Consider the following 17,730-nt stretch of genomic DNA (forward strand, 5'->3'; position numbering starts at 1 on the left):
AGTAAAAGAATGCCTCACTGGAATACCTCCCTTGGAAGGTAGGAGAGATCAAGGCCAAGATGAGATTTGGTTATAAATTCAGCTGCCTTTATCCTTTGATTTAGTGATCATTTTGTTACATGGTTTCACTGTTTCATACTATTACTCTGTTTGCTTTAAACTTAAACGACTTGCAAACCACTGTTTTTCTTTATTTTCAATGTATACTATATTACTGTAGGGCAAACACTATATGGAAGAGTACTGTGGAATCCTGACCAGAACCTCAATTCTGCGTACAAGCTGCAGCTGGAGAAGGTCTATCTTTGCACTGGGAAGGATGGATATGTACCTTTCTTTGACCCTACTGGAACTATATATAATGAAGGGCCTCAGTATGGTTGTATTCAACCTAATAAAAACTTGAAGCACCGCTTTTTGCTCTTGGTAAGTAGGAGACCTTTTATAAACAATTACCATAATGGGTTTTGCAAAAAGCTGCTTTTATATTATTTTTGTTAATCTAGGTTTAAATAGGGGAGTAGATACAGTAAGGCTTGCTATTAAAGCAGGATAAAAAATACAGTTTTTCCTGGACATGGAAAAATATGGAATATCACAGGTTGTTATTGACAACAGCACCACTTGATGCAGTGTCAGTGGGCTTTTCACATAAAGTGGAACACTAGACATATTTTTTAGGTAGCGTGGGGAAAATGTAACATATCCTGTCACACTGATACATTGAAGGAAGTAACATGAAATCTCCACAAACTGAGGGTAAAGCCCACCTTTGACAGTTGTTACCAGGTGTCCTCATTGGAAAATGTGTCCTCATCCCCTGTTCCAGTGACAACTACTGTCAAGTTCAGGATTTTCCCTATGACAGTAGTCGCTGGCAAAATAAATGCAGATCTTGCAGCAACCAGTTGCATGTTTGGAACTTGTTTTGACTATATGAGATTAGTGAGCCTGTTTAGCAATCAGTTGATACACATAGTGATTATTCTAGTATCATGATAGTGCCACTAAAATTCCCCTGTGTAGCTCTAAGCTAATGAGGTGATTGCCAGCAAACAGTTCAAACCTATTAGTAATAAATTAGTAGGTTATTTTTTACTTTTTTTAAATTTTTTTACTTTTCATTGTACACTGTGTTAACAGTGCAGTGTTAACTGTTTTTGGTTTTCCAGGTGTATAGGCCAGTAAATTACACTGTAATTCCTAAGCGCTAGTAGCAGTTAATAATATGCTTGGGTGTTTAATCTCAGAATGACATCACTTAGATTAGGGGCTTCAATTGATTTCCACATTTTTGTGATAGTGAGTCTTGCTGCTATAAGAATATTTGCCACTATTGTTCTATATTGAGGTGGAAAAATGTCAAGGTTGGGTGCCGTAGCTGGTAGTAGTTTTGATAAATTACCTGTAAGAGAGGCAATGAAGAGGGGATTGAGTTCCAGAAGCTGATCACATTTTTACAGCTCCATAAGATATGGTATAAGGACCCAATTTGGTCCTTACATCGCCAGCATAGTGGCAAATGTAGATGGATATATTTTAGCTAAATTATAAGGAGTCATATACCATCTAGTCAATATTTTTTGGGAGTTGTCCCAATGCTCCAAGCAGGATGTGGCAGTTTGATTTATTCTCATAGCATTGTACCAACACTCGTCTGAGAATAATTGTCCTAAATCTTTTTCCCATTTACACATACCGGTATTATGATTTTTCTCAAATTTAGGATAGTGAGAAAACACCTTGTACAAAAAAGCTATGCTTTTTATGTTTCCCAGGTTTGATGTTTGTGAGGTGCTTCCAAACCAAAGACGGGATTTCAAAATCTTGATTTGGACTAAAACTTTTTAGGCGATTTAGTTTATTTAATTTATTGTTCATTGTGGCTTTGTGTTCTGAAGGGAGATGTACATAGAAGTTAAAACCTTGATTGATCCAATTGTACAATGAGACACGACCGCTACAATATTCAAAAGTTCTAAGTGGTATAGCTATCTTTTGTAAATCTCCTTTTGAAATTTCGAGACGAGCAGTTTCCACGCTAACAGGGTAGCTTTAATGGATATCAGTTTAGGAATTATAACCCTAGGGATCATTGTATAAGCCATTGATAAAGCAAATAGATCATTGCCTTTGGTGAGTTCTCTTTCAATAGACAGACAAAGAGTGTTGTGTAGTAATAGTTTTGCATATCAGGTAAGTTCATACCTCCCTTGTTTTTAAAGGACGTTAATATAGAAAATGCTACCCTTGACTTTTTATCGTTCCAAATTAGGTTTCTTATTTTAATACTTAGGTTTTTAAAAAAAACTTGAGGGCATTGTAAAAGGTAGGGATCTAAAGAGGTATAGTATCTTCGGTAAAATTTGCATTTTAAATGCTGCAATTTTACCTATCCAGGATAAGTGCGTTTTTTTAATGTTTTAGAAATCGATTCCAATAGGGCTGGAAAGTTGGTTGCATATAATTTTTTTGTGGGAAAGTAAAGTTGATTCCTAAGTAAGTTAGTGAAGGCGCGTCCCAATTATAATTGAATTTTTCCCAAAGAATGGAAGCTGTATCGGCGGATATGTTCATAGGTAAGACAAAACTTTTACTGTTGTTAATTTTATAGTAGGAAATTCTGCTAAAGGAGTCAAGTACTAATTGTACCATATGCAAGGATTTCTCGGGATCAGTTAATGATAGAATTATGTCATCAGCAAATAGCCCAATTTTGTGTGTTCTATTACCTATTTTTATTCCTGAAAAGTTTTTGTTGGTCATAATTGTTTCCGCTAAGGGTTCAATTACCAAAGAAAAGATGATGGGTGAAAGAGGACATCCCTGTCTAGTACCATTTGTAAGATTAAAGTTCTTAGATAACAATCCAGAGGTGGAAACTTTTGCTGAAGGTTGCGTATAAAGTAACATAATTGCCTCATGTTTTAATCCTAATTTCTCCAGGGTTTTAGAGCTGTAGTCCCAATTAACTCTATCAAACGCCTTGTCTACATCCAGACCTAGGGAGCAGAGAAGACGTTTGTGTATTTTCCACATAGTTGATCAGATTGATCATCCTTCTCATGCCGTCTGGGGCTTGTCGACCCTTAACAAATCCCACTTGGTCTGGATTGATCAAATAGGGGGTGATTTCCAGTAGGCGATTGGCCAATATGCTGGCGTAAATTTTAATTAAGCAACTTTTTGAGGAATTTATCATGTTTGGTCAATAGTACAGATCAAGCTCATTACTTTTATTGTTGAGTGTTTGTGTTAGGCTAGAATTATTAGGAGATTTTTTTGTGTTCTTTTTCCAGATTAGATATGTCCTTTAGGAAAGTATCAATAAGTTTGAACCTTTCCCTTTTATCCCTAGATGCCATTTGGATGAGTATACCTCTAGCAAATGCCTTGTGAGTACACCATATATTTGTGGTAGAGGTAGACCCATCATCATTCAGATCAAAAAATTCTGTTTTTCATTGCAGACACGTACGTCTCCTGTCAAAAAAGGAATGTATTGTTCTTCCAAAGGGTGGATGTAGGGCCTTGTTGACCTGTCGCTATAATTAAAGTGATTAGGGAGTGATCCGACCAAGTAATATTATGAATTTGTGCATCTGAATTTTTTTGTAAGAGTAATTTGTCTGCAATGAAGAAATCAGTTCTGTAATAAGTTTTATGTACGTTGGAAAAAACGTATAATCTTTTTCAGTAGTATGGAAACATCTCCATGGGTCATACAAATCCTCTGCAGCAAAGATGTCGCCCAGGCCCAATCTATTTGTGCGGTCTCTTTTAGTAGTTTCTAAATTCGGATCCATTGGAGCATTGAAGTCTCCGCATATGATGAGATGACCTTTCCGTATCTTCTTTACTTTTTTCAGGATATTGATGATACATTTTTGTAGATGTTTTTTAGGAGCATAAATATTGGCTATTGTATAGATAGTATTGTTTATTGAAGCAACCAGAATAATGTACCGGCCTTGGTCATCTATTACAAAGTCTAATAGCTGGAACGAGACTGATTCCTAAATTGCCGTTATCACTCCCTTCTTCTTTCCAAAGTTATTAGAGCAAAAGATATGTGGAAATAGGCGATGCAAAAATGTAGGTGCTTTGTCTTTCGCAAAATGCGATTCTTGTATACATATAATGTCACTCTTGAGTCTAATAGCGTCAGTTCAGAGTGCTTTCTTTATGAGGGCTATTTAGCCCATTGGTGTTGAGAAAAGTTGCGACATTTGTTTTGGCGTTGATGACAAGTAGTAGCTGCATCATAATGTGGATAGGCCAATATCTATAATTATATTGTTCCTGAATAAAGAGACGTCCCCTTGAAGGAGTAAAGGTAGATGCTTTTAGGAAATATGAGTAAGATTACGATCCTGTTATAATATAAGGTATCAAAACAAAAATAGAACCAAACATAAAAATACATAAGAATGAATAAGAACTGTAGGTTGGCAAGCAACTTTAGGGTGCATATATATGCACTGTTATATTGGGGAAAATGAATCACTTTCTTTTGGGGTAAAACTTTCCCCTAGAACAGATAGGCCTGGGGATGTGGCAATATTAGCCGCAATAGAGAAAAATACATTGGCCTTGTTAGAGTCAGTAAGCTTTAGACATGACTGAATTACCCTTCTTGGGAGGTTCAAGTTGTAAGTAATTTCCCCTGTGGGTTATCTTCATCCATGGGGATTAAACCCCATTGTCCCAGTAACTTCAGACCATCGTCCAATGAGTGAACGGTGTAGGAAATATCATTACGATCGACGCCCCATCAATACTTGATGTTATGATTATGAAGAATCTTTGTCTGGTCGGAGTAGAAAATAATGCCTGCATATGGATCAGGTAATGGAACACGTTGGATCAGAAGGTCTTTAAAATGATATAAATTAATTTGCGCAATAACATCTCTTGGGAGCTTTTCTGATATATGCTGAGGTTTCGGCAGTCTATGTGCCCTGTCACTTATCAACTCCTGATGTGGAATCTTTGGTAGCAGGTCAGACATCATTTTTTTAGCAAATTCATGCAATTCCGTATTTTTGACAAATTCGGAGATCCCTCTAAATTTAATGTTATTGCATCTGGACCTGTCCTCGATATCTGCCATTTTCAGTCTAAGTTGTTTCATTTCTTCTATTAGCTCAAAATGAGAGTCAACCAGGTCATTATGCGCGTCAGTGACATCCTCCATTTTGTTATTTTTATATCATCTACTTTTACTCCCAAACCTTCTATTATCACATTAGTTTTGTGCATATATGATTTCACATCTTGTCGAATTGCTCCTCTCAGGGATAGGAGCATTTCTTTAATATTTGTTTCAAGTATAGGCTGACCTGATGTGGGAAAGGCAAGAAATTTGTCAGCACGGGGGTTATCATGAGGCAGCTTGTCATATTCAAGTGTTGAACTACTTGCAAGCTATTCTGAGGGGGAAATTATTCTGCTTTGCCTTTGTGGGCCACCAATATCCTCCACCATATCTGGGTCATTGACATGTTCTCCATTGTCAGTATTAATAATCTCTCCCCCTCTGAGGTGCGCTGACTACTGTCCAGCATCAGAGTGCTTAGGTAAAACAGCGCCTTTTCTCCTCACAGAAGCAGCTATTTGGTACTTATATTTCTCTATTTTTCGGGGTCCTCTGTGGTCCTTTCTTTTTCTTATTGTGACCCGTTACTTCTCTGGGTCCTCCGGTAGCTATCTATGCCCACAGTACCTCCATAAGTCACTCTAAGCCGCTTCAGGGAAAGCTAACTCAGTGGAGCTCAATTAAATAGCGGCCATCTTCCTCCGCCTCCAGCCACGCCCCCCGCTTAGCTCATTTTTTGAGACTCTAACAAGCCAGCAAAGTACAAATACTCCAAAAATGACCCCTTTTTGGAAAGTAGACATTCCATGGAGTTTAGCAAGTCCTGTGGTGAGATTTTAAAGTTATAATTTTACACAATTCTTTGCAAAATCAAGATTTATTTATTTATTTATTTTACAAAATTGTTATATTAACAGGTTATTTCTCTCACACAGCATATGCATACTTGCAACTACACTCCAAAACACATTCTGCTGCTACTCCTGAGTATGGCGATACCACATGTGTGAGACTTTTTCACAGCCTAGACACATACAGAGGCCCAACATGCAGGGAGCACCGTCAGGTGTTCTAGGGACATAAATTACACATCTAATGTCATCATGACCTATCACACTTTTTGAAGGCTCTGCAGCACCAGGACAATGGAAACCCCCACAAAATGACTCCATTTTGGAAAGCAAACACCCCAGTGTATATTCTATAAGGCATTAAGAGTCTTTTGAACAATTCATTTTTTTTCACAAGTTTTCGGAAAATGTGGAAAGAAAATGAAAACGCATTTTTTTTTATACAAAGTTGTCCATTTATACAATATTTCTAACACATAGCATGTACATAGCAAAAATTGCACCCCAAAATAGATTCTCCTAATCCTCCTGAGTATGGTGATGCCACATATGCGAGACTTTTACACAGCCCGGCCACATACAGAGGCCCAACATCCAAGTAGCCCCTCCAGGCATTCTAGGAGCATAAATTACACATATATTCTTGACGACCTATCGTATTTTTGAAGGCCCTAGAGCACCAGGACAATGAAAACGCCCACAAAATGACCCCATTTTGGAAAGCAAACACCCCAGCGTATATTCTATGAGGCATTATGAGTCTTTTAAACGGTTCATTTTTTTCCACAAGTTTTCGGAAAATGTGAAAGGAAAATGAAAACGCTTTTTGTTTACACAGTTATCAATTTATACAATATTTCTAACACATAGCATGTACATAGCAAAAATTGCACCCCAAAATAGATTCTGCTACTCTTCCTGAGTATGGCAATACCACATGTGTGAGACTTTTACACAGCCTGGCCACATACAGAAGTTCAACATTCAAGTAGCACCTTACACATCTAATTTCCTGACAACCTATCATTTTTGAAGGCCCTACATGTTTCTTTTCATTTTTTATTGTAATTCCTTTATTTAACAAAAAGTTGCATTTCCAAACATGTGCACAAATAGTGCATAAAAAGGTCACATGAATTGACAGACTTATAAAAAAACAGTGATAATGCAATATGATCTGCATAGCATCAATGAGAACCAAAGAAATGACAAACTGCAAATCAGGGGACAAAAAACATGACAGTCCCAGAAAGAGGTGGCAGGTGAGCGTCTCCAGCACATACAAATGAAATGCAGTATAAGAAAGCAAGAAAACAACTACAGTATATTTCAATTTAAATAAAGAAGACCGGGGTCTTCAGAGAGGCCCTGTAGGCCAAAATGACCCAGACAGGGCCTACAACCAAATGGACACAGTATAGTGACTGGGTACCCATTGAAACTGCAAGGAATATATTAACAAACTTCATAGAGGGTATGGGAGGGGAATAAGGAAAATAGGGGGAAGAAGCAGAGAAATGGGAAAGAGGGGGGAAAAGAAGGAAGAAGTAAAGGAAGAAGGAAGAAACCAGGAAAAAGCAGACTCTCTCGCCTGGGGTAAAAAAAAAGTATCACAGGCCCTGGGGGCTCAGCCGGATTGTGAGACCACCTGCAAATAAGCATCAGTGTACACAGAATATTGCCATGGCCTCCATGTGTCATGAAAGATCTCCTCCCTGTTATGTAAGGTAGCCATGAGGTCCTCCAGCTCCCTGAGTTCATTAATTTTGGAAAACCAAAGAGACTTTGTAGGCAGTTTCACAGACCTACAGCACAAAGGAATATACACCTTTGCCGCGTTCAAAAAGTGAAAATACGTAGCCTGGTACCCTGTCCAGTACCACATCACCAGCAGGTATCTGATACCTGAGGATAGAAGCGATGCAGAGTTGTGGGGACCCCGTACCATCTGGTTAAGATCCTGTAATTGGTCTCCTGATCCTTTGTGGTAATAGAAGACTTCTGGGCAAAGTGGAGAATTTTCTTTTTTTGTGAATCAGTGAATTGCATGGCCAAATCAGATTCCCATTTAGAGAGAAAGCCAGGGGTGAAGTCCACCGCTGGCTGAATGAGAGCTGCGTATATGGTAGAAAGACTATGGCGGATTTGTTCCCATCTGTGAAAGATAGTCTCCAATTCCGTGAGTTGACGAAAAATATCTGGAGAGGATCGGCATTTACAAAGGAAATATCAGAGCTGGAGACCACTCCAGAAATCAAATAGGGGTTCAGAGGAAGAGAGCTTACCATCAGGCCCCAGGAAGTCCCAGAGGTGGAGACGACCACTGGACACCAAGCGTTGAAACTAGGGACTCTGAAGGCCCGGCTCAAATTCCGGCTTGCCCAGAACAAGGATCATGGCAGAAGGTGATGTAGAGACCGAAGAGCTGAGAAAGATGTTTCTGGAGACCTTCAATGTGCTACCAAGAGTGGGATGATTACTGAGATTCTTTGGCAACGAAAGAGTGATCCATGGCCAGCTCTTTGCAGTTCCACATGAGTCCTCCATCTCCATAGCCACCCAATGTTTTGCATCAGCATGACAATCCAATCGATCAGCCTGGTGAGATGGGCCACCTTGTAGTGCACCCGTATATCTGGGAGGTCAACTCCACCATGGCGTTTGGAAAGGTGGAGAAGTTGGAACTAAATGCAAGGTTTCCCGATGGAATCATACAAACTCCCGAAAGAGGAAGTTCACACGTTTGAAGAAAACGGGAGGTAGCAGGATAGGAGGGGCCTGCAGAAGATAAAGAACCCTGGGCAAAATTGTCATCTTAAGGGCACTGCAACGACCAAACCAGGTTAAAGTGAGCAAGTGCCAATGGAGTAAATCAGTACGCAGTTGGGTCAAAATTGGGCAAATAGAGAGAAGCAGGTTCAGGAGTAATATTAACTCCCAAATAGCGAATAGAGTCACCCCCCAACGGAAGAAGAAAGATTGACAAAGACAGTCAATCGTGGCCCAATCCACTGAAATATTAAGAGCAGAGGACTTAGACAAGTTAATTTGATAGTAAGAGAGGGCACCATATGTGCACAGCGATTGAAGCAAATGCGGCAGAGACAATAAAGGGTCCATCAGGAAAAATATCAAATTGTCTGAAAAGGCAGCCACCGTATGGACATCGAATGACTTCTAGCCTGCAATATCAGGGTCCACCCTTACAGTGCAGAGAAAAGGTTACAGGGAAAGAATGAAAATGAAAGGGGACAGGGGACAACGCTGGCAGGTACCATTTGTGATTGTGAAAAAGTCAGACCTCATCTCGTTAACCTTGATAGCGGCAGAGGGGCAAGAATAGAGGGAGAAGATCCAGCTCAGCAAGAAAGACCCCAACCCAATATGCTCCAGGGTGGCAGGCAGAAACTGCCAATTGACCCTATCAAAAGCCTTCTCTGTGTCCGTAGACAGCAGGAGAAGGGGATGATGAGTGGTTCTGGCAGCGTGAATCAAATTTATAACCCACATCGTCTTGTCTCGAGGTTCACACAGAGGTACAAATCCCACCTGATCTCTGTGAATTAAACGGGGGATATGGGGGAGTAGCCTGTTTGCCAGAATCTTTGTAAATAACTTCAAGTCTGCATTTAGAAGGGAAATGGGGCAATAGCTCCCACACTGAGTAAGATTCTTCCCCTCTTTAGGGATCAGAGAGATGTTTGCCTGCAAGATGTCCAGGGGCATGGGCTTCCCCTACGTAATGGAATTAAACATGGAAACTAAGTAAGGAGACAATACCTCAAAAAAGGCCTTGTAATAGGCCGGTGGCGTGGTCATCTGGGCCTGGAGCCTTCTTAGGTTTGGAATGGGCTAGGGCAACCCCCAGCTCCTCCCCTGTAATAGGTTCTTCTAATTTATTTCAAATTTCAGAAGGGAGAGACGGCATACCTGAAGATGCTATATACGATTGTATCATTTGGAACGCTGCTGAAGGGGAGCTTGACAAAAAAGAATGATCAAGATTGTAAAGACCGTGGTAGAAAGTGCAGAACTCTGCCACCATCGCTGTAGAGGTGGTAAATTGCCGACCAGCGGAGTCCAAAAGATGGGGGATATAAGTTCTGGTGCTGGGTCCACGCAAAGCCCGAGCCAATAATGTACCAGGTTTATTGAAAAATGCGTACATAGCACGATGGGCCCAGGCCAATTTTTGCTTTATTTTATGGTATAAAAGGGACCGGAGCTCCTCCTGAGCTTGAAGGAGTTCCTGATAGGTGGAACTTGCAAGATTTGCCACATGGGGAGATTCCAGACTTTGTAACTTAGCTAGGAGTTCATCCGTACGTCGAGATGTCTCCCTCTTAAGACAGGCTCCAGTCCCAATGAACATGCCCCAAATGACCGTTTTGTGAGCCTCCCACACAACCAGGGGATTATCCACTGAGTCACAGTTAACAGAGAAATACTCCTACAAGCCGCATGCAATTCAGTGCGTATGTCCACTGATTGCAGAAGAGCTCCATTTAATCCCTATGACAGGGGGCTCTGAAGGATCAGCCCCAATTGGAGGTTTAAATGAACCGGAGCATGATCCAAAAAAGAAATAACAGATATTTCAGAGACAACCCTAGGTAAGGCCCTATGAGAAAATAAAATGTAATCAAGACGTGAATAAGTATGGAGGACCTGAGAGAAAAAGGAATAGTCCCATTCAGTAGGGTGTAATAGCCGCCAGGGGTCTACCAACTGCAGGAGTTGCAGATCAGTCTTTAGGCGTTTAGGTTGGGCATAGGATAAAAGAAAAGAGCCCCGAGAGACATTAAAGCAATGGTCATCAACCCTATCCTCAGGGCGCACTATCAGGCCAGGTTTGCAAGATAACTGAAATACATCACAGGTGATATAATTTGCTGCTCAGTGATTGCAGTATTCTAGTCTGCATCTCCCCAATACATAAAACCTGGCCTGTTAGTGGTCCCTGAGGACAGGGTTGATGACCACTGTATTAAAGGATCCATGGCAAAATTAAGATCACCCCCCCAAAGAACCAGGAGCCCCTCCACAAACTCCAAAAATACGAGAAGAAGGTCCTGCAGAAACTGCGGGTGGTGTACATTTGGGAAGTAGACATTGGCAAAAGTGACCTGAACATCAAGACCCTTCCCCTTGAGAAGGAGATAATGACCCTGGGGGTCAGACTGCACTGCACCAAAGGTCCAGGGCACAGACTTGGCAACCAGAATGCTAACTCCTTTAAATTTAGAAATGGATGAAGGACTGTGGTATATCAGAGGAAAGTCTCTGTTGGTCAGTCTAGGGATCATGTCACTTCTTCTCTTGCAGAAAAGCAATTTGAGATCTGCTTTTCCGGAGGTCGGCTAAAAGCAGAGTATGTTTCGCTGGGACATTCAGACCTTGCACGTTAAGGGAGGTTTCCCTAAGAAGGCCCATGGCGGCTGGGAAGGAAACACACTAACCGTAAAACAAAAGGAATAAGCCCCCCACAGAGCAGCCCCAGACAAGAGAAATCAGAAACCAGAAAAGAATCACAAAAGGAAGCAGGAAAAAAGGAGAGGGGAAGAAAAGGCGGAACAAAAAAAAAAAAGAGGGGAAATAAAAGTGAAGGAGATGAGAGGTAGCAACTGACTACAGGCCAAAAAATTTAATTCCTTTCGGCCTACTACCGAAGAAAGGAAAGAGGAGGGGAAGAAAGAGGTGGGTAGGATAGGTAAAATCTATATGAATTGTATCACGTGGGTCCCTGACAAAGCACATGATGTACCAAGGCAGGGAACAGCCCTATCGGGGGGTGGTAGACACACTAATTAGATAGAATTAGAAATAGACTTGAAAAACTTAACATTAATAAGTCTCCGGGACCAGATGGCTTGAACCCAAGGGTCCTTAAAGAACTCAGTCAAGTAATTGCCAGACCATTGTTCCTAATTTTTACCAACAGTCTACTGACTGGAATGGTACCAGCAGATTGGGGAAAAGCCAATGTAGCTCCAATATTTAAAAAAAGGGCCAAGATACATCCCTGGGAATTACAGACCAGTTAGCCTAACATCAATAGTATGCAAGCTCTTGGAGGGGATAAGGGACTATATATAAGATTTTAGTAATGAAAATTGTATCATTAGCAGTAATCAGCATGGATTCATGAACAATCGTTCTTGCCAAACCAACCTATTAACCTTCTATGAGGAGGTGAGCTGGCATCTAGATAAAGGAAGGCCCATAGACGTGGTGTGTCTGGATTTTGCAAAGGTATTTGATACAGTTCCCCATAAATATTTACTGTTAAAACTAAGGTCTGTCGGCGTGAACCATAGGGTGAGTACATGGATTGAAAACTGGCTACAGGGGAGAGTTCAGAGGGTAGTGATAAATGGGGAGTACTCGAAATGGTCCGGTGTGGAAAGCGGGGTCCCCCAGGGTTCTGTCCTGAGGCCAATCCTATTTAATTTATTTATAAACGACCTGGCGGATGGGATAAACAGCTCAATCTCAGTAATTGCAGACGATACTCAGCTAAGCAAGGCAATAATTTCTCCACAGGATGTGGAAACCTTGCAAGAAGATTTGAACAATTTAATGTGGTGGGCAACTACATGGCAAATGAGGTTTAATGTAGAAAAATGTAAAATAATGCAGTTGGGTGTCAAAAATATGAATGCAATCTACTCACTAGGGGGAGAACCTCTGGGGGAATCTAGGATGGAAAAGGACCTGGGGGTCCTAGTGGATTATAGGCTTGGCAGTGGCATGTAGTGCCAAGCTGCTGCAAGCAAAGCAAGCAGAATATTGGCATGCATTAAAAAGGGGATTAACTCCAGAGATAAAATGATAATTCTCCAACTCTACAAGACTCTGGTCCGGCCGCACCTGGAGTATGCCACCCAGTTCTGGGCACCAGTCCTCAGGAAGGATGTGCTGGAACTGGAGAGAGTCCAGAGAAGGGCAACAAAGCTAATAAAGGGACTGGATGACCTTAGTTATGAGGAAAGGTTACGAACACTGAACTTATTCTCCCTGGAGAAGAGATGCTTGAGAGGGGATATTATTATTATTATTATACAGGATTTATATAGCGCCAACAGTTTACGCAACGCTTTACAACATTAGGGAGGACAGTACAAGTACAATACAATTAAATACAGGAAGAATCAGAGGGCCCTGCTCGTTAGAGCTTACAATATAGGAGGGAGGGTCAAGTTATACAAAAGGGTAATAGCTGTGGGGGATGAGCTAATGGAGAAAATAGTGCAGTTGTTAGATGGAGGCAGGATAGAATTCTCTGAAGAGGAAAGTTTTCAGGGATTGCCTAAATGTGGATACATTTGGAGACAGTCTGACAGATTGGGGTAGGGAATTCCAGAGGATGGGCGAGGCTCGGGAGAAGTCTGGAGGCGGATATGGGAGGAGGTGATGAGGGAGCTAGAGAGCAGGAGGTCCTGGGAGGAATGGAGAGGGCTAGTATTTTGAGACTAGGCTAGTGATGTAGCTGGGGGCAAAGTTGTGGATGGCTTTGTAACTTATTGTTAGTATTTTGAATTTAATTCATTGGGCGAGTGGCAGCCAATAGAGGGATTGGCAGAGGGGGGTAGCAGAGACTGAGCGGTTTGTAAGGTGGATGAGTCTGGCAGCAGCATTCATGATGGACTGAAGGGGGGATAGTCTATTTAAAGGTAAGCCAATGAGGAGGGAGTTGCAGTAGTCGAGGCGAGAGATAACCAGGGAGTGAATCAGGAGCTTTGTGGTTTCGTTGGTTAGAAAGGGACGTAGTTTAGAGATGTTGCGGAGGTTGAGGCGGCAAGCTTTGGAAAGTGATTGGATGTGGGGCCGAAAGGAGAGTTCAGAATCCAGGATAACACCTAGTACCCTGACATGTGGTGACGGGTGGATGGTTGTGCCATTGCTCTTGACAGACAAGTCAGGGGAAGAGGCACATGAGGGAGGAAATATTATAAGCTCGGTTTTGGACAAGTTGAGTTTGAGGAAGTGGTGTCACATCCATACAGATATGCCGGTTAGTAAGTTAGTGATGCGTGAGGAGACTGATGGAGTGAGTTGAGGGGTGGAGAGATAGATTTGTGTGTCGTCAGCGTAGAAATGATATTGAAAGCCGTGAGAGGCTATCAGCTGACCCAGGGAAGAGGTGTAGATTGAAAATAAGAGGTCCAAGAACATAACCTTGGGGTACCCCGACAGAGAAGGGAAGAGGAGTGGAGGAAGTAGAATTGTAAGTGACACTGAAGGTGCGTTGGGATAGGTAGGATGAGAGCCACTGAAGAGCACAGTCATGGAGACCGAGGGAGTAAAGTTTTTTGAGGAGGAGGGGGTGGTCAACCGTGTCAAAGGCAGCTGAAAGGTCCAGAAGTAGGAGTACAGAATAGTGTCCATTGGTTTTTGCAGTTAGTAGGTCATTTGTGAGTTTTAAAAGAGCAGTTTCTGTGGAGTGTTGAGGGCGAAATCCAGATTGAAGGGGATCAAGAAGGTTGTTTTTAATGAGGTGGTCACTCAGTTGGTTGTAAACCAGGCGTTCAAGGAGTTTAGAGGAAAAGGGGAGCAAGGAGATAGGACGTAGGTTGTTAAGATTGGTAAGGTCCAAGGACGGCTTTTTAAGTATGGGGGTAACCAGTGCATGTTTTAGAGCATTGGGGAAGACACCAGAGGTGAGGGAGAGATTGAAGATGAGAAAATGAGATATTTGGGAATAACGGTATCCAGTGACCCCCAGCACTATATTGAAGATAACCTAACCCCCCTGTTGGAAAAATTTAAAAGAAAAAGCGACATCTATCAATGGCAGGCAGAACTAACTTAGTCAAAATGATATGGTTGCCACAGCTTCTGTACGTACTCCATAACTCCCCAGTCTGGATTGGGAAGAAATGGTTCTCAAAAATAAACACCTTGTTTAGAGAACTAATCTGGAGGAAAGGACAGGCAAGGATTAGCCTGCAGACATTACAGCGTCCTACCAGAGAGGGGGGACTGGCAGTGCCTCATCCATATAACTACTTCCTGGCAGCCCAGTTGCAGCATATAGGGGGATGCGAGACCCAGGGGTGGAAGAACACTAGCGGGGAAATTATGCTACAGAATAGCCCCCATAAATCTCTGATAGAGGCATTGGAGGCCGGGTCATTACAGGATGGGCCTCCAACAAACAGATTAGTAAAGAAAGTTTGGCAGTTGACCAAACGGATTATGGATTACAGAGGGTTCACTGAATTTTCACCTATATGGCAAAATAAATTTCTGCAGGAATTGATGACCTTGGAAAAAAATAGGTTTTGGGAACTCAAAGGAATTAGTAGGCTCCAACTATATGGAGACAATAAAATATTAAAATCTTTTATTGAGCTTAGGACTGACTATGGTATTCCCAAAAAAACATTCTACTATTACCTACAGGTTAGGCATGCCTTGGATAGCCAATTCAGGAATTGCCCGCCTGTGTGGTGCAAGGTTTCTCTCCTTGAAAGCATTGTAAAAACAAATAGCACCAAGGGCCTGATAGCAAAGGCATACGGGCAGCTGGTTGAAAAGCTACTTGCCCCACAGTCGTCTATGGGAGTTAGGGCAAGGTGGGAGATAGATGTGGGGGAGATCACGGACCATCAGTGAATGAGGATTCTGGAGTATTGCCCGTTGGTGTCCGTCTCTCCATCACAGCAGGCCTCGCACCTTTTTCTATTGCATAGAGTCTATTATACCCCAAAAAGACTACATAAATTTGGTAGCAGGCTGGATGATAAATGCCCTAGGTGCCTGGACACAGTAGACCTTATCCATATGATGTGGAGATGCCCAAAATTAGCAAGGTACTGGAGAGAGATGATAAAAATCATAGAAACTAGGTGGAAGATCAAACTAGCACTAGAGGCCAGGGTATGTATTCTTGGCCTGATAAGCGAAAATATAGGGTCTACCAGTACTAATATCGCCATGCGGAGGTGCCTATACCAGGCAAGGAAGTTGATAGCCCAGTCCTGGCTTTCTGCTATACCCCCAACTCCGGAAGACTGGGTCGAAGTAATGAACAACTTAGTGTGGACAGAAAAAACAACATATGTCAGAAGGTGTAGCTATGGTAAATTTGTAAAGATATGGAGCCCATGGCTTGATTGGATTGGTATTCCCCCTTGAAACTTGGAGGAAGTTAGACGGTAAATTACATCGATGTGAACGTGGGAACATAAAGGTATCGGGGTGGGCGGGAACAGAATAGAGACAAAACTAGTTGGATTTAAGATATTCCGGGTACTTTTATTATATGGGGGTGGTGGGGGAGGGAGACACCTGGTGGGTCAAGGGCGGGAGGGGGGTGGGTGGACGTTAGGGCCTTGGGGAGGGTGGGAGGGAAAAGGAAAAGAAAGGGGAAAGGGGGTAGGAAAAAAAAAAAGAAAAGGGAGGGCGGAAAATTAATATAACTGGGACTTATACCTAGCCACGGGGGTGCTTACTAGTTAACAATGTAAAAATTGTAAGTAAAATGGTATGTTTTGGGTATGTGTGTTTTATATCAAAACTAATAAAAAAGAAAAAAAACAGAACTAAAAGAGGAAAACATACACCACAATGATGTGAACTGGTGAAGGCGGCAGCTAATGAACGTTAACCTGATTTTGCCCTCAAGTGGTTTTCGCTGATGTGGTAAGAAAAAAAAAAAAAGAAGATGTGGGTTAGAGAGTGTAGGATGGAGTCAGAGGGCGACCGTAGCATATGAGAGGGAATAGGGTCCAGGGAACAGGTGGTTAGGTGGGCGACAGAAAGGAGTTTAGCAACTTCATCTGTAGTAGCAGATTTGAATAGGGGGAGTGTCAGTTGTACCTGTTGACATGGGATCTTAGCTGGGGGAGATACCTGTAGAGTGGAGATTTCATCGCGGATTGTATCAGTCTTGTTTTTGAAGTGATTAGCGATCTCCTGGGCAGTGAGTGAGTCAGTGGGTGGAGGCAGTGGAGGACAAAGTAGAGAGTTGAAGGTAGAGAAGAGTTTACGGGGACTAGATGAGAAGGTGTTAATAAGAGCTGTAAAATAGGTTTGCTTGGCAGTGTGGAGGAAAGAATAGTATTTTTGGAGGGCAGATTTGTATTGGTTGAAGTCTTTGAGAGACTTAGTCTTGTGCCACAGACGCTCAAGAGCGCGACTACATTTTTTGAGAATTTTAGTGTAATCTGTTTGCCAGGGTTGTAGGGGTCGCGGCCTGATTCTGCGTGTATTGAGGGGAGCGGGCTTGTCCAGGGTGGAGGACAGGGATTTATTGTAGATGGACGTGGCTTGGCTGGGGCAAGACAGGGGAAAGATTTTGTCATAGAGGTGGTCAGTAGCAGAATAGAGGAGAGAGGAGTTGAAGTTGCGAAAATTTCTACGGGTGATGGTTAGGCGATTGGAGGGAAAGGTGGTGAAAGACAGGGGGAGGGAGAAACTAATAAGGTGATGGTCGGAGAAAGGAAAAGGATTGTTTGAGAAGTTGCATGGAGTGCATAGGTAGGAGAATACAAGGTCAAAGGTGTTGCCATCAGAGTGAGTAGAAGCCTGTACCCATTGTTTTAGGTCAAATGAAGAGGTTAGACTAAGAAGTTTAGAAGTAGCAGGAGTGTCTGTATTAGCAGGGATGTTGAAATCACCGAGAAGGATTGTGGGAATTTCTGAAGAGAGGAAGTAGGGTAGCCAGGCAAAAAACTCATCAAGGAAAGTTGATAATGGTCCAGGGGGCTAGTAGATCACAGCAATTCTTAGGGAAGTAGGAGAGAATAGACGTATACAGTGGGCTTTAAATGATGA

The 17,730-nt window shown here is 42.1% G+C and overlaps 1 protein-coding gene across 1 annotated transcript in view; it reads left to right on the forward strand.

Moving 5' to 3' along the window:
- FRAS1 (Fraser extracellular matrix complex subunit 1) overlaps positions 1 to 17,730 on the forward strand; it is an 830,295-nt gene that overhangs the window by 797,509 nt on the left and 15,056 nt on the right. Inside the window, exon 72 of the mRNA XM_073597432.1 lies at positions 221 to 426. Within this exon, the coding sequence (XP_073453533.1) occupies positions 221 to 426 (206 nt within the window). The remainder of the gene's footprint in view (positions 1 to 220; positions 427 to 17,730) is intronic.

The sequence above is a fragment of the Aquarana catesbeiana genome, linkage group LG01 (assembly GCF_042186555.1).
Source record: "Aquarana catesbeiana isolate 2022-GZ linkage group LG01, ASM4218655v1, whole genome shotgun sequence".
In the NCBI taxonomy this organism is placed as follows: Eukaryota; Metazoa; Chordata; class Amphibia; order Anura; family Ranidae; genus Aquarana; species Aquarana catesbeiana.